This window comes from Cylas formicarius, unplaced genomic scaffold (assembly GCF_029955315.1).
Source record: "Cylas formicarius isolate icCylForm1 unplaced genomic scaffold, icCylForm1.1 PGA_scaffold_7__23_contigs__length_41026272, whole genome shotgun sequence".
Taxonomy (NCBI): domain Eukaryota; kingdom Metazoa; phylum Arthropoda; class Insecta; order Coleoptera; family Brentidae; genus Cylas; species Cylas formicarius.
Genome location: NW_026844352.1, coordinates 22,110,377 through 22,131,822, shown reverse-complemented (window position 1 = coordinate 22,131,822; position 21,446 = coordinate 22,110,377). Strand labels below are relative to the sequence as shown.

Here is a 21,446-nt window from a genome sequence, read left to right as displayed (position 1 = left end):
AGAGTTTCTATATTAGAGCTACATAAGATGTGTCGCTTAACTGAACTGAACTATTACTAGTTGTGGGGCTAATTGACTATTTTCCTTATAAAATCGAATACATGAATGTGTTTTTGGAAATACTTTTTACTTCAACCATTTAGCAATGCACTGGGAAGTCATAATTTTATTTTGCCCTGAAAACTCGTTAAGTTCCTCAGAAATGCCTAATTATGATTATTATAAAAGAAAATCCGGTTTTTACTAGTCCCTCACTAAAATTTCGTTCGTCAAAGTGAGAACTTCGTCAAACGTAATTGTGCACCTTTTGTATTGCGGAGGTCAGTGAACTTTTTCGTGTGGATTTATATACTTTCGCACTAAAAACTGTGAGAACAAGTGGTGCCATAATGGATATTACTGTCCAAGGTATGTATTTTTAATATTTAGAATTAATGTAATTAATATATATTTCTTTTTTTTAAGGACCCACCATTGACCCTCTTAGTTTTTTTTTAAAACGTTAATACATGTAAACTTTCAAATGCTTTACCTCTCGATATCTCGATTGATGAAATGCTTGGAATCTCTACTTTAAAACCGAGTAAGGATGTCGCCAAATGTCGCCAGATGTGTCAAAAACTGTTACAATCTTACCCCTTCAGAGTTAGCTTTAAATGCACGTATTTTCCAATAGCAATATCAACTTAGCGTTTTGTTAAAAAATTATTTATATCATTGTTTTTGTTATAGTGCATTATATATCTGGGGACTACAATGTCACTGTGTATTCCGATGTGAAAAATTTGTAACCCGAGCCTAGCGAGGGCTACAATTCGTCGAGAGACAAAACAAACTGTAGTCACCTGGTAAATATGGTATTTTTTGCACTTTTGGGCCCCGATTTATTGAAGTTGTTTACCAATTTTTATTTTTATCAATTTTACACTAAAAATATATATAGCCGAAAAATGTACACAAAAAAAACGTAGGTTTATTTTTTTTTCTTTCGTTCTTGTACTTGGTTAGCCAAGAAAGCAGACAGAAATTCGGAAAAAATCCGTGAAATCTTAGCCGAGTTGACAGTTACTTTGCCGTGTTACTTTACCGTGTCTCCTATCTTTTTAGGAAGTTCAGTATTGGAGTATTGGAGTATTGGAGTTGTATAGAACCTCTATACACCTTCGTGTGTGGACTGTATCTTGATCTCGTACCGTCAAACGCACTTTCCTGTGTGGTGGTCAGTTCGGTACTGGCGCGCTGGGCGGCATCCCTTCGGCTGCACAAACGGTCTGGCACGCACTTGGACCGTGAGTGATGCATGATAGTCACGTGACTCTGGCGTGTTCGCACATAGCAGGGTTTCACATATAGCAACGAAAACTAATAGGTTCTTAACATGCCCCCGGCCTTGAAAGAATGTAAGTTGTTTCAAAATGAGAAAGTTCAAAACTAAACACTTATAACAATGGTCAAATAAAACTTAAACATGATGACAAAGTGACAGGTAGAAAAATGAAAAATGTAATTTAAAGGTCAGTAATTGGAAGCGGACACAACTTTAGGACAGCGCGTTTTATCACTCCCGATGTGGTCTTGACTGAAACGACGCGCACAATATTGTCACTACCTGGATGAAGTTCAACTATACGCCCTAGCCGCCATTTGAACGGGGGTAAATTGTCACCGCGCACTAAAACCATTGTACCAACTACAAGATTATGCTGGTTCTTTTTCCATTTAACCCTTTCTTGTAATTGACCAATATATTCCTTCGTCCATCTTTTCCAAAAGTGTTGTTTAAGGACTTCCAATTGTTCAAAGTGAGAAAGACGATTCAAAGGATAGGATTTGCGTAGGAAATTGATTGAAGTGAACGACCAATTAATAGATGAGCTGGAGTTAACACCCCTAGGTCGTTTGGGTCAGAAGAGAGTGGCGTTAGAGGTCGAGAATTCATTACGGCCTCTATCTGCGTAAGAACTGTGTAAAAACTTTCAAATGTTAAAAGGACATTTGATAGTATTCTTTTGATGTGAGTGGTGAGGCGAGTAGGCTGCTATAAAATGCCACTGTATATTTAAGTCCAATCCTCACTGATTTTCTACAGAATCTGAGTTGTTTCTTAAAAAATCGCCCAATTCTTTCAACTGATTACTAGCCCCCTTAAAGTTGGTACCATTGTCAGTATATACGTTGGTTGGTTTACCCCTGCGAGCTATGAACCGTTGAAATGTCTCTAGAAAGGCTTGTGTTGACAATTCAGTGACAAGTTCGAGATGAACTGCCTTGCTAGTCAAACAAATAAAAAGTGCGAGATAGCATTTTTGTATTTTACATCCGCGTCCCTTGCGATCTTTTATTTGGAAAGGGCCGGCGTAATCAATGCCTGTGTCTGAAAAAGGTGGCCTTGGTGAAATTAGCGCCTCTGGAAGATTACCCATTATTGGAGTCGGAATACTGGGATTGAATCGAAAGCACACAATGCATTCTCTTACAATGCGCTTGGCAAGATTTCTACCTGCGACTGGCCAGAAAGTTTCCCTGATATGGGAGAGAAGTAACTGTGGGCAGCAATGCAAAAGGACTTTATGTTCGTATCTAAGTAACAAGTAGGTAAAATGATGTTTTGAACATAAAAGTGCTGGGTGTCTTTTATGAAATGGGTAGAATGAATGTTTAAGTCTACCTCCTACACGAATTAGACCATCGTCAAGAAAAGGAGTCAAACTAAGAAGTCTGCTTTTTGAGGAAACCTGATTTGACTTTGAAAGTTCATGTATTTCCCTTGAAAAGCTTTCGCGTTGAGACAACTTGGTTAAAACTTCCTTTGCATGATGCAGTTCGAAGATTGTTAAAGGTTTGTGATTTCCCTTTGAAGACTTTATTTTTCATAATTTTAAGATTGATGAAACCTCCTGACATAAACGTACTGCCTCTTCGAAACTGTCAGCTCCAGATAGCAGATCATCGACGTAGAAATCCTTACTGATGACTCGAGATGCATGATGATTCAATGATTCGTATTCGATAGCTAACTGTTTTAAGCAGCGTGTGGCTAGAAAAGGAGCACTTGCCGTGCCATAAGTCACAGTATTAAGAGAAAAAGTTTGAAGTTCATACATGGGATCTGCTCTCCATAGAATAAGCTGCAAAGGATGAAACTCCTCTTGGACTAATATTTGTCGGTACATTTTACAGATGTCTGCAGAAATGATATACTGGTCTTGCCGAAATCTTAGCATGATGGAAACCAGATCCTCTTGTACCACAGGCTCAACCATCTGGATAGAATTGTAGGATACACCTGATGAAGAGGGAACTGAGCTGTTAAAGACTACTCTAAGTTTCGTAGTAGAGCTATCCTCCTTTAGAACGCCATGGTGTGGTGAATAGTATGTAGGTTTGAAATTGGATGAAGAAAAAATTGACATGAGACCTAGATCGTGGTATTCGGTCATAAAATCTGTGTACATGGCCTTTAATTTGGGATTTTTCGAAAGTTTGCGTTCCAGTTGCAAGAATTGGTTTGTTGCCTGTAACTTGGAATCCCCTAAAACTTCTGATGATTTCTTAAGTGGAATGGCTACAGTGAATCTACCATTTGAACCGCGCTTAAAATTATCAGAGAAGTGTCCTTCGGCTTGAAATTTCTCATCCGACAGGATCGGCTCACATGACAACTCTTCTATTTCCCAAAACTTCGCTAACTGTTTTTGAACATCTAAAGTGGAGAGATGACAGAAAGAATGATTTGGGGTGGAAATACCTAACGGACCAGAAATGAACCATCCTAATCTACTGTTATGTAGAATAGGCTTGTGTGACCCGAGAGATATCTTTTCATTATCCAGTAAATCCCAAAATGTATCTGCGCCAATTAGAAGATCCACTTGACCTGGTTCATGGAATTTAGGATCGGCTAACTGACAGTGGGATTGTATTTCTAACTGGATGGGATCGAAATAGCAATTCGGTAATTCACCCGTAATTTGTGGGATAACTAAACAGTTAGTTGTCTTGAAAACTTGGAATAACAGGATTAGAATTTGACAATGCATGAGTGTTTTATGCTGGAATTGCTTTGAACAATGCCTAAAATTGAGGAATTGAATTTGTGTTTTTCAACACCTAATTTGTTAACAAATTCTGAAGTAATAAAGTTGGACATTGAAGCACTGTCAAGAAGTGCTTGGGTTTTTTGATTTTCTTTTTCCTGGCATTTTTTGAAATTTTTAAATCAAATCAGCAGTGAATTATTTTTGCGCGAACTCGATATCACTGAGATGCACTGAAATCTCGATCCCAATACAACGTAAATGACTCTTTGGATTAAATTTACACCAAAATTGCAATTGCAGTTTTTCCAAATATAATTGGCAAATTTCTTTACGATTGGAACTCCTTTTTACAAAAAAATTCAACGATCTTTTAATGAAATGTACAATTTTGTTTGGAAAACGTTGATGAACAATGAATGAATGGACGCGAATAACTACACGCAGTCGATCGTAAGTTTGTCTCAGAAAACGGAAAACTTTGGCACTTTTTCCCGATTGTCCGTACCGCGAACGCACAACGCGATGAAACAGTTCCGACGGCGCGGCGACAGTTTTCTGCATGCAACGAGGTTACCTTGATTTTGCTGTCCGACGGCGAGTTTGTTTCTATCGTTGCGAAAACAATCTCTCACCCGACTGAATACAACTTCAAATGCTTGACCAGGATACGCTGGTGGATGTGAAGACTCTTGAAAAAACCAATTGACTAACCGAATCCGTTCAATGAACCGTGAATCCAAATGAATAGCCAAGAAATTCTTGTTTCTGTCCAAAAATCCCATCGAATGGACCAAAAAATGTATAGAACCTCTATACACCTTCGTGTGTGGACTGTATCTTGATCTCGTACCGTCAAACGCACTTTCCTGTGTGGTGGTCAGTTCGGTACTGGCGCGCTGGGCGGCATCCCTTCGGCTGCACAAACGGTCTGGCACGCACTTGGACCGTGATTGATGCCTGATAGCCACGTGACTCTGGCATGTTCACACTTAGCGGAGTTTCACATATAGCAATGAAAACTAATAGGTTCTTAACAGGAGTATAGGAGGCAAACTTCTAGTTCTAGATCAAAACTAGAAGCTAAGCACCAATGGCTTAACATTACAGAACTTTGTGAACTTCCGCTTGCCCAACTTATTGTGCTGGATGAAGTGGAAGAAATCCAGCAGGTCCCCGACTATCAAGAGCCGTCAACTAGCAAGCCAAAAAGATTTTTGAAAGAGTGTGAAGAATGTAGTGAACGATCTTAACGCCGAAGATTGATGGAGTTATCTAAAATAGATAGTTCTGCAATTAAATATTTAAAACAAGATCAGTCCAAAACCTCCAGTTCGCAAATTAATGCAGACGAAATACTCTCGCTTTTTGTTGAAGCTAAGTTGATCAGGCATCAATATACATTAATTAAAGATTTTGTTAATTCAAAAGTGGCCTCAAATATCTTTCCTTTCTATCACAAAGTTCTGGAGACAAAGAAAAAGTGCTATCCTTCGGATGAAAAAGTGTCAGAGACATCTGCAGAACTTGAACTCGATTTTGCATCATTAAGCGATTTCAGTTTGCCGAGGAAATTAAAGAACTCTCTTTGCAAGAAGGAGCGTATTTTGAAGACAAAATTAAAAATTGAAGCCAACAATTTTTAAATATGGCGATCGTGAAGAAAAGGTTCAAGATTCTTTACAATTGACAATGGTTGACGGTAAAGTATGTTGCTCCTTAGCGGAAACATCGTCAAGTAGGTGTTGCACTTGCGATGCTACGCCGAAAGAAATGAACGATATTGAGGTATGTTTAAGCAAAACTGCCGATCTCTCTTATCACCCCTTCACTCATGGATTAGGTTTTTTGATTATTTTATACACCTTTGAGACAAGCTAGATTTTAAAAAGTGGCAAACTAGATTGCAAAATGAAAAAGTACTTCTTGCAGAGAGAAAACCGCGGATTCAAAAAGATTTTAGGGAAAAGTTGGGTTTAATTATATATTATTATTATTATTATTATTAAATATTTTTTACAAGTTATGAAGTTTCAGCTGAACTAACTGGTGTGGATAAAGATCTTATCAAGCGATGTTGTATTCTTTTGCAGGCTTTGGGCTCTGGCTATAAAATTAATTCTTTAAAATATTAGAATTACGTTTTAGAAACAGCACGACACCTTGTAAAAAATTATCCGTGGTATTACCTACCTGCCTCCGTGCACAAAGTTCTCGTGCATGGATCTAAAGTTATTGAAAATGCACTTCTATTGATAGGAGAACTTTCAGAAGAAGCTGCAGAATCGTGGCGTGACGTGAAAATACAAGAAAAATGTATCGTGTTCTTACAATTACAGATCTTCTTTCCCTTTTATTTCTAGTTTAAGAAAATTAACTAAAAGCAGTAAGTCCATACCTGAAGTTTTTGATTAATTAGAATTAGAATAACAGTTAAATCAATCAACACAACTCATTATAAAATGGTAATCCCGCACCCCTCTTTCTAATGATATAAAAGATCTTTTTATAGTGAATTTTACTTCTGAAATTAACAGCCATAAATGATTATTTGTAATGAGTTTTTCAGTTTTATTACAAGACTCATTATAAAATTATAAATCCTATTTGATTTCAATTCGGGAGTAATTAGCCATAGGTATAGCCATAATGAGGGTTCCGGAAGAATTTATAATGATTCTTTAGGCTTAATTGTACCATATTAGTATAGTTTTCATATTTATGTGTTTTATTAAAATAATGTGAATTTTTTTTTGGAGGAAATAATTTTTTTTATTTATATCGAAGTTTAAAAATATATATTTGTCTTGGAAATGTTGAAATATGCACAAAAATCCCATACTGAAAATATCCCATTAGCGCGAGAATTTCATGACCGCATGTCCCATAAAAAGGGACCACTGTGCAATGGAAGCTGATCTGTTATACATTCTGCCACTCCATTGATACCATGAGCCAAAGAACTAACAAGAAATAGGTTATAATAAAATATTTTTAAATTTTGTCCTGCATTCAACAAATTCGATACTATAAAAGGAGTAGCACATTTATCTGGCACAATTCTCTTTCGTGCAGTCATCTCAAAATCTAGACACTTACATTGCTTCGAAAATCACGCCAAGTGTTAAAGTAATTGACAAGAGATTGTCATCATCAAAAATAGTCAAAATATATCACAACCACCGGCTTGGTTTAGTAAAGGAACATCTAGACATACATCACCATCAATATGGAAATAAATAGAAATTTTATTTCAACTGGAACTGAGTGAATCGACAGAAACGACGATTTGTTGTTTAGAAAAAAAAATCTGAAGACGATCCTGTTATGAAAAATAACAATTTGGCGCGGCTTTTCGAGCAGATAATAGAATAAACCACTGTCAATTGAGAAGTACATTAAATGAATTCCTTCTTAAAATAATTTAAAATAATTTGATCATTCGATGTTGGCAGTCTGCGCTACAATTAATATAACATGGGAACGTGGATTTTATTCGCTGCGTTCGCGCCCGTTATTGTTACAACTATTAATTGTGACAATACTATAAAACCAAATATTATATTTATATTAGCGGATGATTTGGTAAGTAGCAATATAATTTCATGATCCGTTTCAGAATTCGTTTTATTTCTCGCATGCTATAAAATTTAAGACACTAGGAATAAAGTAGTATTAAATACATTCTTAACTTAATTTGCAATTTTTTTGGAATAGGAGGCCTTATTGTGATTTTTCTTATTAGGAAAAATGGCAGTGTGTATTGTTGACGTTGAAATGTTGAACGGCAATCTTTTTTTTTTTATTTTAATTTTATTTCATTAATATACCCATAATTAGCACATAACGTGTGAGTTTTGAGTGAATATCATGAGTAGGAATAGTATAAAAATCGTTTATTTATTTATATTCAGGGGTCGTAGTACTTGGATTCTGTTTTAAACTTTCCAATTAGTTTACTGGGGGGACATTTGGATATGGTCTGTTCATAGATATAAGAAAGTGACCAATTGATTTTGAATGGGATTATCCAAGGGTGGTCACTAACATAAATTTAAATTCAGGTAAAATTGTGGTCCGTAATAGAAAATAATTTTATACCTACCTATGTTTAATATTCTTTGGTTTGGTATACTACTTAGTTTAAGTTTACTAATAATCATTCTTATTTCTTGTGTAATATAGCGTGTGTTGAATCGTGTGCGAATTATGCAAAACATGTGCGAGTCTAATGTATCTCAGAAGATGCTCCCGCCCAAATGTGGAAAACACTATTCTATTGAGACTAACGAAGTTATAAAAAATGTTTATTTGAATCTCATTGAACGTGGTGCCAGCAAGCAAGCATCTTTGGTAGAAACGGCCACATTGACGAAAATTCCAACATCAACTGTATGGAAAATTGTGAAAAAAGAAACGATGCTGACATTTTCTCGAGTGTAGATGAAAGTGATCAAGATATAATACGGCGTAAAATTTACCAGTTGTACGAGGAACAAATTTAACAATGTTTTTCCCCGTGTTAACTCCAATGTCCTCAAACTTATAGAAACCGAAGTTTTTAACATCCCTCTACAAAGTTGGAAAAATTCTGTTAAACATATAGAAAAAGCAGAACAATCGTATATCCATATTGCAAATAATATAGAACAAATAATAATTAGAACAGGCGATGATTGCGACAGTGACACTGATATATTATGTGAATAATTTGTAATTTTATTTTAGATTTAAACATAAATACATACATAAATAAATAAATATTGTTTAGTATCTTTCCTAACAAAACCCCAAATAATTAAATTCTAAGCAAAATGCGGACCTGTTCGGCCATATTTCATTCTTACAGCTTTCCTTAATTCGTATCAGTTAGTCACTTTCTTATATCTATGAACAGACTTTAACAAGTACCATAATTTCCCAAAAATAAATATTAAGGACCTGTACCGCCTTGAATATTTTATCTTATCTAACGTCAAAAATTAATTTTAAGCAAATCACGTTTCTTGAATTTTTCTCTTTTACGATTTTAGAGTACACAAAATTGTATGTTTACCAAATTTTCGCCTTCCTATTGCCAGAGAGGCTAGGAAAAACCTTTTCTTCTAATTAATTATTTATTTGAAAGGAGGATAATGGGTTTGGAGGATATAAGAATATATTCTCACGGTGATAAAAGAACTTGGGAAATCCTTGACATTTTTACAATTACCTTTGAATGAAGATATCAATGATGTTTTTATAAACAACAATTAAGGCTCCACCATTATCAACATTTGAACACGAGGATTCAAACTATAGAAGAATAGTAAGTGCATATTTTATCTACAAATGCATAAAGTATAATTCAAGATCAAGGAGAAATTTACAAATAATGATGAGTCAGGATGGTTAAAAAAAAATTATTCTTTTACGTCTTTTGTTCAAATTTTTTTTAGTACATTTTCTTAGTCCTAGTCAATTTGAACGAATCACAAACACACATTTCAGCTAATTTTCTCAAAAAATAAATTACGTCCTGCCGAAACAATTGTAAATTGTAAGGTTATTACTAATATCCATTAGATTTGCATGTCCATGTCAGAAAATGTTTTATTTGTTTAAAATAAAGGGTAGTTTGTTATATAAAAGTTGGGTGAAAAGCTAATGATTAGAGAGATATCGGGTTACAAACATGGCAGAAAAATTATGTTTTTGTCATTTAATACAAACTTCCCCAGTAATGCTGTAATACCATTTACAAACCTTCTGGGTTCCACCTCCGTCAGTTGTTTATAGAACAAACTTGCTGACGTTTTGCCAATCATCTAGTTTTCTTCTTCAGAGGTTAACTTAAATTCAGAAGATTTGTAATAACGTTTTTATTTTTATCTTAAAAGTAAAAATAGCAGCAGTACCAGTAAATTGTTATAAAAACACATTTTCCGCATGAATTTTTCCAATTAGTGGAGGGATTGAATTAGACCACCCTTATGATTCTTCTTCACTAAATTTAAGGATAAATGGAATGACATTATTTTTTTTTAGTTTTATGTTCTGCTTAAAAACTTTTGTCTCTTGCAAACTTATATTTTCGAACTAAAAAAATACACAAACCTGTAATCACTTCTTGCGCCGTCTCTTATTACTGCTTTATTTGACATTGCTCAGTTAGCTTGAATAGAAAATTCAACTAATTCAATCCAGAATTAACTATCTAACCATTTAATGTTCATGTTGTGCATGTATGTCATAAAAAAAAAATTAGCAAATTAGGAAGTCAATAATTTGTTTTTATTATTTTGACTTAGATGACTTGCTTATTTTTGTGTTTTTGAGTTACGTTGTTTAAATCAAATGTTGTTTAAGAAGACATTTATTCGCAGTATACAACAAGTTTCAGAAATTTAAGTTAATAAACTATTTTTTAAAAGTAATTGTTTAGAAGATAATACATAAATATTGGTATAAAATACAACGGTTTGACAGCACACACAAGTAATTTTATAAAAAAAAATTATTTTTTTTTTGTTTCATGCTATTGGTAACTTTTTCTTTGAACTTATTTAAGGCGAATGATAGGGGTAATCCATTTCAATCCCCTAAACACAACTCATTAAAAAAAAACTATGCATAAAGTTGCTTGCTTTGTTTTGGCTAAATCCGTTGATAAACTTATATAAGTATACAAAAAGAAACCCTTTTGTCTTAAATACATCACTTCACGACACTTTGTATAACGAACATTTTGAAACATGCTCGTTAAAAACTTATTTCACGAAATAGAGCAGGCTTTGAAAAATATTATTTTCTTTCTTCGGATCGAGTGGTACGAACATCTTTTAAATGAATTTTAAACAATTTGTTATTATTCATTTTAATGACATACAGGGATGGAATGATGTCGGATTTCATGGGATGACTGAAATACCGACACCAAATATCGATGTATTAGCATACTCTGGAGTCATTTTAAATAATTATTATGTAAATCCCATTTGCACACCTTCCAGAGCAGCACTTCTAACTGGAAAATACCCGATTCATACAGGTGAGATGTAAAAAGAGAACCGATTACAAAATTTCTTCTGCATCCCTTTAGGACTACATTACTTTGCGTTGTTACCAGCAGAGCCCCGAGGTCTAAATCTTTCAGAAAAACTACTGCCTGAATATCTAAAAGATTTAGGCTACGTAAATCACATCATAGGCAAATGGCATCTGGGATACTGGAAGAAGGAGTATACCCCCACATTCAGAGGGTTTGATTCGCATTTGGGTAAGCTGACTTAAATTGTATTTAGGCAAACTTTATCTCGTCCAAATTGGCAAGGGTTTTGGAATTCTGGTCACGATTATTTCGATCACACTAAGGATGACGACTGGCCCTCTTGGGGCCTGGATATGAGGAGAAATATGGACGTGGCTTATGATCTACACGGGCAATACTCCACAGATGTTTTCACACGAGAAGCTATAAAGATAATAAACAATCACAACCAAAGCAAGCCGCTATTTTTGTACCTCGCACAAGCTGCTGTGCATGCTGGGAACTTCTACAATCCACTACCTGCTCCTGACGAATATGTAGCCAAATTTAATCACATACAAGACAGTCACAGTAGACGGAAATATGCTGGTAAGGTTTAGGGATGTTAATAACAGTCAAAGCATTTCCTTTTTTAACAGAAATCTGCGCAGTATAATTTTTTCGTCTAGAATTTATACCTATATATAAATTTATATTACGCTGGTGAATTAAGTTGTAGATCATATTTCAATAGAATCCCACGTACTTCCACCTTAATTCCAGGCAACTATTCGACGGAATTCCTGGTAATTATACTGGAATTTGCCGGAATTCCACGAAAATTCTCCAAATTCAACTAGAACTCTTAGGAGTTCCTTTAAAATTATTTTTCGTTCAGTCTTATTTCATGTATTTCAAAAAACATGGTACTTATCGTCTAACAGAATAATTAAATGAACAAAATCAATGTTTGTTTTGGTACCTACATTTCAAATTGAATTAGTAAAATTCCGAAATTGTGCATAAATAGCGAAATTTGTATATTACTATACAGAGTAGTTCTTAATAAATGTTCTAAAAAGCAATCTAAAGCGGAGTTTTCACAATTTAATTTGGGCATATACGAGATGCAATAATGAGCAACATTTTACTAACGTCAATGGCATGTTAAAACACTTGAAATTATTTTTTATTTCCTTTTAAAATAACGGCCAAAGCTAACGTCAATGTGTTCTTCTCTAATCCATAGGCTACTTTATCCTACTAAATTTTTTTTGTCCAGCGAATTATTTGAAATAAAAAATTACATATCTCGAAAACGGTGTGTTCTATCGAAAGAAATATAGTTTGTTTTTTGCTTAGAAATGGCCACTGTGCCATAATATTGAAAAGGAAGCTTTAGAGTGGTACAATCAAAAAAATGTATTGCATGAAATACCGAGATTATAGGCTATACCCAGCACCCTAGCACACATTGTCTGAAGAGATATAATGTAACCTTCATCATCATCGCCATCACCATCTCGAAAAAATCTGCTTTGATCACAAAAAAATGACAATTGCTGGAAAAGAATGTTTTATGGAAATAAATGTAGTATATTTTCTTTATCCAGAAACTATTAGTTCATCACAATTACTTTAAAAAATACAGTGCAGGAATGACAAAGATTAGATAGAGTGTAATGAAAGCTCTCTAGATATTATGTGAAAAACTAGAATGTAATCTTAACTTTTTATTTCCATATTTCAAAAACTGCTTGACCAATAGCAAAATAACAATTTCAAGAAATGAACTTTGTTTTACGCTACACCGGCCAATTTTACGAAAAAAAGGAAAGGACTTAATTTACTCCAAATTAAACAATTTTGAAAATAATTTTCATTTTTAAAGAAATCTTAACTTAGAAGCTCATCTTTCTTTTTTTCAAAAATGTTCCATCGAAACACAAAATGCATTTTGATGCTTAAGTTCCATGGCTTTCCACCGCAATTCTTCGGAGTATCACCAGAATCCCTTCATAATCTACATCATGATTCCACTGACACGGACACTAAATTTTTTGTCAATTTCAATTAGATTTCATTTTCAGACTTTAAAAATGTATCTATAACTACCCAGCAAGAGTAAAGACGATTCGGATTTTTTTTAAACGATATAGATTTTTGTACATTTGGCGTACCTACTCCGTCAGCCTGAAACTATGAAACGCACCATAAATAAAATATTTGCAGTGTTTAAAACATTATAATTAAAGCAACCCGTTTGTTCTTTTGACTAACAATTTTGCCAACACTTTTTTATAAATTTAAAACCAGTAATCACCTTAACATAACTTTTAATTTTTGAAAAATACGTTTGTTAAATTTTGAGTTATTGGCATAATCCTTTAGTAATTGGCATTGGCATTCGCATTTAATTCCAGTATTTAGCTCATATCTTGGTAACTGGTGTGCTTTTGACTACTAGTTTAATTACAAAATTCGTATTTTTCAATTGAACCGAACTTTTGAACTAATGGGTATGTTTAATTAAATTTAAACGTTATTCTCATATCTTTGATAAACTAATTTAGGTGCAAAATTAATCTACAAACTCATAATTTTTTTATTATTTTATAATATAATATAATATGATAAAAAAGTTGAACCTTCCGTAGATGAAAACTACCGACTTATTTCGATCTTGTGCAATTTTGGAAATATTGGAGATTATATTAAATAAATTTATTTTTGCTTAAATTTAAAATAAACTATCTTCGCAACAACATGGTTTTTATACGAAAAGATCATGTATCACCAACTTATGCTCCCTGTCTTCCTATATCTGTGACTCCCCACAAAAAGCGTTTGACCAAATAGATCATCACATACTGATTGAAAAAGTATCTCAAAAATATGGTTTCTCCGATTCTCTGATTACAGAGTTGACGTCCTATCTGATGAACTGTCGGCAGGTCGTTGAGATTGAGGAGTTGGGATCAATTTCTTTTGTTCCAACTTCTAGTGTGCCTCGAGGTTCTAACCTTGGACCACTACTGTTTAATATATTTATAGACTATCTGATATCTGCGATAAGCTTGCCTATGCGGATGACCTGATACTATATCGATGCATTAAAACCGGCACGGACTGCATGACTCTCCAGAAAAACATCAATATTGTCAGTCAGTGGTGTACTAAAAATAAATTGCATCTTAACATCAGCAAGTGCAATGCACAAAAACTCCTATAGACTTGCCACTGTAAAGGATGTGGGGATTTTATTTGACTAGACGTTCTCTTTTGTACCTCATATTACTAATACGGTTTCCAGTGCAATGCAAATTTTAGAATTCGTAATAAGAAATTACAGGCATTTTTGTAGCTCAGCTATTGGTAAATTGTTATTTAACTGTTGCATTAGGTCCAAGCTTGACTCTGGCTAGCTGGTATGGTCACCAATATATAACTGCCAAGCTCAGTCTATTGAGAGTGTGCAGGGAAGGTTACTGAAGTATCTAACGTTCAGGGAGGACGGTTCCTATCTTGAGAGGGGAGTTGACCACGATCTGTTGCTGGGAAGGTTCGCTGTACTGCCTCTGAGCTTGCGCAGAGACTTTCAATCTGTTTCATTTCTCTACAAGTTAGTTCATTACGGAGTCGATAGTCTGTTTCTTTTGGAACAAGTACCTTTTCATGTACCCTATTTACAATATGTGTGTTACCTTCAACAAACTATCATCGCACTGCGATTTATATTATTATTCGGCAACTTGGATTGGCGTCGGGTTATCCATACTGACAAGCCTCCTTCTCCTTCTTTCCTTCTTGTTTTTTTTAGTTATAAGATTAGTACATTTCAGATTAGTTTTTACGTCCCCTGTGTATATATATTGTATGATTTATATTTCACAGTTGTTGTAATTGGGTCATGTTACCTGTGGGAAATAAAGCGCTACTATTACTATTATTATTATTATAAGTTAAATATAGTTATATATAGGCTCATAAAATGTTGACCTTACATTTATGAAATTTTTCTAGGTTGTTTTTTTAACAAGACAATTCTTCGTCGTAAATAAAAGTTTAAATTGAATAGTAAATGATGAAAAACAATTAAAATAAATATTTGCAACCCGTCTGGTAAACTTTTTAAGTCACTCTTTTATTTGGCATGAGCGGAGCGAAGCACTTTGTGCATAATATACTATTTTGACAATAACTGCCGCGTTTGTAGTAAGATAGGATGCCCCAGTAGTGGGCATATTTAAAATTCAATTATAAAAAACGTAATATCCTAAATCCCTATTAACCTGCATTACCCAAAATAACTCTTCAATACTCAAGAATCACTAACAAAATGGCCATATTTTCTCACGCGAAACACAGGTTACTGGTTACTTTAAAACACTGACAAATGTAATTCCAACTTCAACGCCCAGCGATATTTATAACTATAATCTTAATCTTAAAAAATAATTTTTATATGTTTGGTGTTAACTCGCCAATTGAGTATGTATTGTAACTTTATTCTTACTGATTGATGAAAACTGAACTGGTTTCCTTATGTTAACACATTCTTTGACAGCCATACTGAGCAAACTCGACGATTCAGTTGGTCAATTACTACAAGCATTGGCAAATAACACCATGCTCGAAAACAGCATTATAATTTTCTCATCTGATAACGGAGCCTCAGTGGCAGGGGCTTACGATCGCAGCGCAGGATCAAACTGGCCTCTTCGGGGAGCTAAAAATTCATTGTGGGAGGGTTAGTACAATCCGCATTATGATTGACAAATTTTGTTGCTTTGCGTAAATAATAACATCATGGGCTAGGTGGCGTTAGGGCTACTGCAGCTATTTGGAGTCCATTAATAAAAAAAAATCAACGAGTTTCCCATCACATGATGAATATTGTAGATTGGTTGCCGACGATATTAGAAGCAGCTGGTGGCAATCTTAGGTGAGGGTCTTTAATCTGTTAATCCATTTGAATGGATCCTATCTTGGCATTTGTAGTAGCGTTTCTCAAGTTGACGGCGTTAGTTTATGGAATTCTTTAGTCCACGACGAAATATCCCCGAGAACGGAAATGCTTCTGAATATCGATCCAGTGCTAGGTGAATATGGGTTGCGGATGGGCCAATGGAAACTCTTTAAAGGTAACTTCTGTCGATAAAATTAGATTACAAATAAATATTTTAAATTAAATGCAGACATCTTGCAAAATTGAAAGCACAGTCGACTACCTGTTTTCCCGTTTTATCTGTGGTCTGTGCACAAAGCACCACCACGCCAAGTGAAAAATGTCACTGCTTTCCGATATTCTGCTCAGCGTGGTCTGGACGTGTGGCGTGTTTGTTGTTAAAATTCTCGGTAAAGGTGATCCACGCACCCGACGGAAACAGCAGACGGATGACTTATATATTATGTCTTTTTCTAGCGAAAAACTTCGATAAAATTCGGTCGGAAATGATTTTTGTATTTATTTGTCGACTAAAAACGCAAATACCCTTTAACCACGCGGTTTCATAGACACTTAGCTACACGGCGTAGCGTTGTAGGGCTTTTATGGTTTCTTGATTTGATAAAATTCTATAAAATTCAGGGTTTTATGTTTATGTTTATTACATTTGATAAAGACACGATGTTGTCGAAACAATTGTCGTGCGAATATATATAATTTCGTGAAAATCTGAACTATTAGTTCTTATTTATTTTGTTAAATGGATTTTCATCAAGTAAAAGCCACCTCAGTTCAAAATCATTTGTTTTTGAAAGCAATGTAATTTCGAATCACCATCCTATCGCAATTTCTATACCCAACACCACAATTTCAAACACATAAATGGAATCGTCACTAGGAAATATATTAATTACACATAGTTAGAAAGTGATCTAAAAATTATTAACTTTGTCAAAGTCATTACGAAAATTTCGCAAACAATTTAGATCCCAACTAATTAAATACCAACATAATAATTATAAAAAAAGGTTTAAGTTTAAAAATAATCTGATGCTTCTCACAAGAGTCAGTGCATTCTTTGAATTTTTATTGGCTTCTAATGCGCTTGATATCATTTCACATCAAATTCTCTTATCAAAACTGGAGTATGGTTTGAGGGGAAAATTTATGGGAGATACAGAAATCTACATGTTAATTAATGAAACAAAAGAAATAATTTTTGGAGTTGAACAGGGCACCTTTATTTTGTAGTGTATATATAAATGTGTAGGGCACCAGGTCACCAATCCTAATATATAACAACACAACTCTCTATACCCATCTAACCTATGGGATTTTAGGATGGTATGGGGTAGCTTACTCACATTTAAAGGTACCGAGTTGTAGCTAAAAATACTTGTTGAAAATTTATGGTAAAAAAAGGACCTATCCGACCGACCTACTTTTCCAAGAGACAGAAATATTGGCTATTTCATTGTTTGAAAATATAAAAAAATGTGAAGGAAAATTTAAGGTGAAATAGAGAAATAAAAATATCCAACACATACTGCGCATTTTGAATTTTAATTATGTTGGGTAGAAAATTTGTTGCAATTAAGAAGAATAATTTTATAATTATCTCTGTAATAGTTGTTAGGTTATAATAATTAACGTTTCATTCAATTACGTTCAATTACCAAATCACTTTTCGATTTGGAAAATTTTTTAATTTGTACGTCTAAATTTTTATATCGTATTTTTTATTAACACTCCAGGACATATTCCAATATATTTTAGGTAAATCCTCAGACAGTTTGTACAGAGCGTGGTCTGGACCCAGCGGAAGAGGACGCCCCTACAATGTTTCCGAAATTACATATAGTTTAGCATATCGAACCCTACATCCGACAAGTTCGCTCGGAACTGCTGACATAAAAGAACTTAGAACAAGAGCAACTGTTTCCTGCAACAACGAAACGCAAATTGTATGCGACTCCGATTCGTTCTGTTTGTTTGACATTGAACGTGATCCTTGCGAGTATGCAAATCTTGCTGACAAGTAAGTAACGGTAGGGAGTTGTTTACTAAAATATTTTATTATCATATTTGTCAGGTCGTACCTACTGTTACGTTTTTTAGGTATCCGAATAAAGTAGAACACTTGATTCAAAAACTTTCGAGTTATAACAAAACCACACTGCTCCCAGGGAATGTTGCATTAGATCCAAATGCAGATCCGAGATTATTCAACAATGTTTGGACCAATTGGGGTGACGTGGTTTCCTCAGCTTGTTAAGAATATTACTGGGCTCCGCTTTAGTTTAGCCGACATCATTTGCATAAATAAGGATTCTACTTTTATCTTTTATGAACATTAACAGAAACACAATTTTTTTTTGCTGAAATGTACCATTTCCATTTTCCAGGCCTTAGAACAGAATGAAGGAAAATGAAAAACGCTTTTTCGCAGATTTTTTTTATTTTTATGTACTTCGAAAGGCAAAAAAATTGTCTTCACATAACTAATTTCGGATAAACCAAAATTTTTCACTCATTTTTCTACCAGTAATAACTAAAAGCATCTGTTAAATACATTGTGTCCCAAAAGATTGAAAAATATTTGTGGAAAACAATATTATCCAGATATCTTTGTCCCAAGTAGTTTAAATTTTTAGGAGTCGTACTATATACTATTTCTTTAAGGTAACCTGATCAAAAAAAATCCATAAATCAGAAGTGTAGAGGTCACTCTTCCCTGAAAAATGGTTCTGATGAGTTCCTTTGAAAGGTTTGCACTATGTGAGGTGGCGCCATCATGTTGAAACCAAGTGTTCTCATTGAAACCAACAAAATTATTGAGATCTGGTCTGGTCGCAAAAAATTGTTCAACGCATTCCTTGTATCGAAAAGCAGTAGTTCGCATTTTGGAAAAAATTTGGTTCAAGTCCAGAGGCGCTTATTGCAGCCCATACCATACCCAGGTCTTTGATGTTTTTCCTGGAGATCTTCAGAGGAAAAGTAATGACAGTTTTGCTTACTTACAAAGCCATCTGGCCTGAAGGTCTGGTACCGACAGAATTATATATAGCTGAAATTTTGAAGTTATTTAGTTGTTTGTTACTGCCGCATAAACTCACTCGATATTTTCGGGATTTCTTGAATTCCACGGAAGATCTGCGATCTTCCTATTCATCACAATGCGTTCTCTTTCAATTTTTTAAAGCCAAAATCCTCGCCAAAGATGATGCTTGAGTTTAAATTTGAATTTAGATATATGCAAACGCTTTGCTCCCACTAATTCGAGGAATATTCAATAAATAAATGGGGAAAAACTTCCTACACACTCTATATAAAATTATTTTTACACATTCCTCCATATTTCGTATGGAACACCCGGCATTTTTTGATGATAAAACGTTAACGTTTCAATTTCAAAAATTTTTGGCATGAATTTTTAAAAATTATAAAGCTTTTGCAGTCGACAATTTGTGTTAGGGGTTAATAGATTTTGAAGTTTTTTGGATTTAGAAGTTTAAGCTTGCACTTACACTTTAATGTATCTTCTTTTTAATTTGTATAATCAGTGTCAAATCCAACTCAAGGCGCCTAAAAACGGCGTTGTTGTAAAACTAATGGTGAGTTCCGAATTAAACTCTAGATATCAAGTCGATTGCACAATCACACAGCGATTGTCCAGTTTGTCCAGTTACAGCCGTTAAAAACCAAGTGAAAGGAAGAAGAAGCATATCATCTTCTTCACATTTTTGTAATATTTGATTCTCCCGCTACATTGCCTTTAGCAGCCAAGTCATATCTGAGCGATACGCTATGTAGATATTAATGACCATGTTTCAGATGTAAGTGATCTGGATGACCAAAATACTATTGATACCTCATGTATTAACTAATCCGCAACCCAGGATGTCCTTGAAGTATTTACTGATCTAAAAGAGCAGCTGCAACAGGCAACAAAAATGTGTCGAACTTTAAAACAAAAAAGTTTTTGCTGCCCAAATTGGTGATAAATTGGTGGTCGTCCAGATCCCGGAAACGTGCTGTCCATTGTCGTTGGAATAGAAGATACAGACTTTTATTAATTAGCAAAAACAAAGATAGCACCTTGAAGCAGCTTTTCACCCGTAATCAATTTGCAATTTGCAAAGATAATTTAATTTCCATGGATGAGATTCCGGCTCAAGCAGCAAAGCAAAGAGAAGTATTCAACGTCTAAATGTAGCTGTAAAAACAAGAAGGCTTTGTGTAATTGAAAGTGTCATGGTTAGCTTAAGTTGTCACAATAAATAAGGTTGCCATATATTTACTTTGTTTTTTTTATTTTAAAAAATATAATTTATTTTATTTTTATATTAATTATAGATATGTTTGTTTTAAATTCAACAGTTTCCTTATGTTTACTTGAAAAGTTATCCCATGTTTTGATCAAAAAAATAACCTATATAGTTTTATTTTATTTTCTTTATATGAAAAATCCTTTTAAACATACACATTCCCGGGTAACGGATAGAAATAATGATATTTGATTAATATATTGCGTTTTTACGGTAATATATATTTTGTACTTAATAAATCCAAGAACATTATAATTACTGGTTTGTCTTTTGTATATGTTAGCAAAATTTATTTCTGTGACGAAATGGGACATGAAAATTAAGGGCCTCTTACAGGTTTGTGCCGTGTTGAGTCATTTTTATTCTAAGTATCTCAATCTTCGTCGTGCTGGCTTTTGCCCGCAATTATGGAAGTTACCTGCCGGCGGCAAGAAAATATTTTTTTCCTTTATTTAGGCGCGTATAATCTTATTTAATTACACTAAAAAAACAATAACATTAAACATATACAATAAATTCATAACTAATATCGAAATGTTCACTATCAGAGTCGTCATTGAGATTATTTATGTTGTTTTGTATAGTAATGTGAGAGTCCTCAGTTTTTATAACATGTTGTACTGAATTTTTTCAGCTCTCAATTGGTATTCGTATATATATTCGTATTCGTGTTAATGACATTTTTTATCAAATTTATAACACTGGGACTTAAAGTAGAAGTAACATTTTTCTGCTCTTACCTTTGATTTTACTTGGCTCCATAAATACTCTATGACGTTAAACATGCAATGATATATATCATATAAAATATGATTTTTGTATTTAGGTTTTTGAACTTGATGGGGCTGGTGCTTCGCGTGGCAGACTGTGGTAGCTTCAGCTATCCATAACAATAACACTGTTATTTGGAATATTTTTTAAAAGATGTGCTTTCATCTAACACTTTTGAGTAGAATCAATCCATCTTCCTGGATAGAGTGTCGTGTGTATCGAATCAGATCTTTTAATTTCTTGAAAGAAATTAAATCTCCAAGTGCGTAATCTGTGTAATGCCATTACTATTTGCCTTTTGTCTGTTACCTATTTTGCGGTACTTAAATCCAATTTTAAAAACAACTCTATTC

The 21,446-nt window shown here is 34.1% G+C and overlaps 2 protein-coding genes across 3 annotated transcripts; one reads left to right on the top strand and one right to left on the bottom strand.

Annotated features, from left to right (window-relative positions):
• Nucleotides 1-2,870: 2,870 nt before the first annotated feature.
• LOC132705087 (uncharacterized) lies at nt 2,871-4,040 on the bottom strand. Its single transcript, XM_060675518.1, has one exon. The coding sequence runs from the start codon at nt 4,038-4,040 to the stop codon at nt 2,871-2,873; it is 1,170 nt and encodes a 389-aa protein (XP_060531501.1).
• Nucleotides 4,041-7,490: 3,450 nt separating this feature from the next.
• On the top strand, nt 7,491-20,280 carry LOC132705403 (arylsulfatase B-like). 2 transcript variants are annotated; one of them, XM_060675980.1, is made up of 9 exons: nt 7,491-7,622; nt 10,908-11,067; nt 11,119-11,295; nt 11,350-11,655; nt 15,614-15,796; nt 15,865-15,991; nt 16,048-16,148; nt 17,771-18,032; nt 18,113-20,280. In XM_060675980.1, the coding sequence occupies exons 1-9, from the start codon at nt 7,515-7,517 to the stop codon at nt 18,267-18,269; spliced, it is 1,581 nt and encodes a 526-aa protein (XP_060531963.1). In that variant the 5' UTR covers nt 7,491-7,514; the 3' UTR covers nt 18,270-20,280. The 2 variants fall into 2 exon arrangements, with proteins under 2 accessions (XP_060531963.1, XP_060531961.1); XM_060675978.1 differs by having other exon boundaries at nt 16,048-16,190.
• The last annotated feature ends 1,166 nt before the right edge of the window (nt 20,281-21,446 follow it).

Bases quoted from the DNA above. Each gene is read 5' to 3' on its own strand.
- LOC132705403 (XM_060675978.1), top strand. From the start codon at position 7,515: ATGGGAACGTGGATTTTATTCGCTGCGTTCGCGCCCGTTATTGTTACA. The intron at 11,656-15,613 runs GTAAGGTTTAGG...ATTCTTTGACAG, and splicing joins CAGTAGACGGAAATATGCTG to CCATACTGAGCAAACTCGAC. The intron at 15,992-16,047 runs GTGAGGGTCTTT...TGGCATTTGTAG, and splicing joins GCAGCTGGTGGCAATCTTAG to TAGCGTTTCTCAAGTTGACG.
- LOC132705087 (XM_060675518.1), bottom strand. From the start codon at position 4,040: ATGCATTGTCAAATTCTAATCCTGTTATTCCAAGTTTTCAAGACAACT.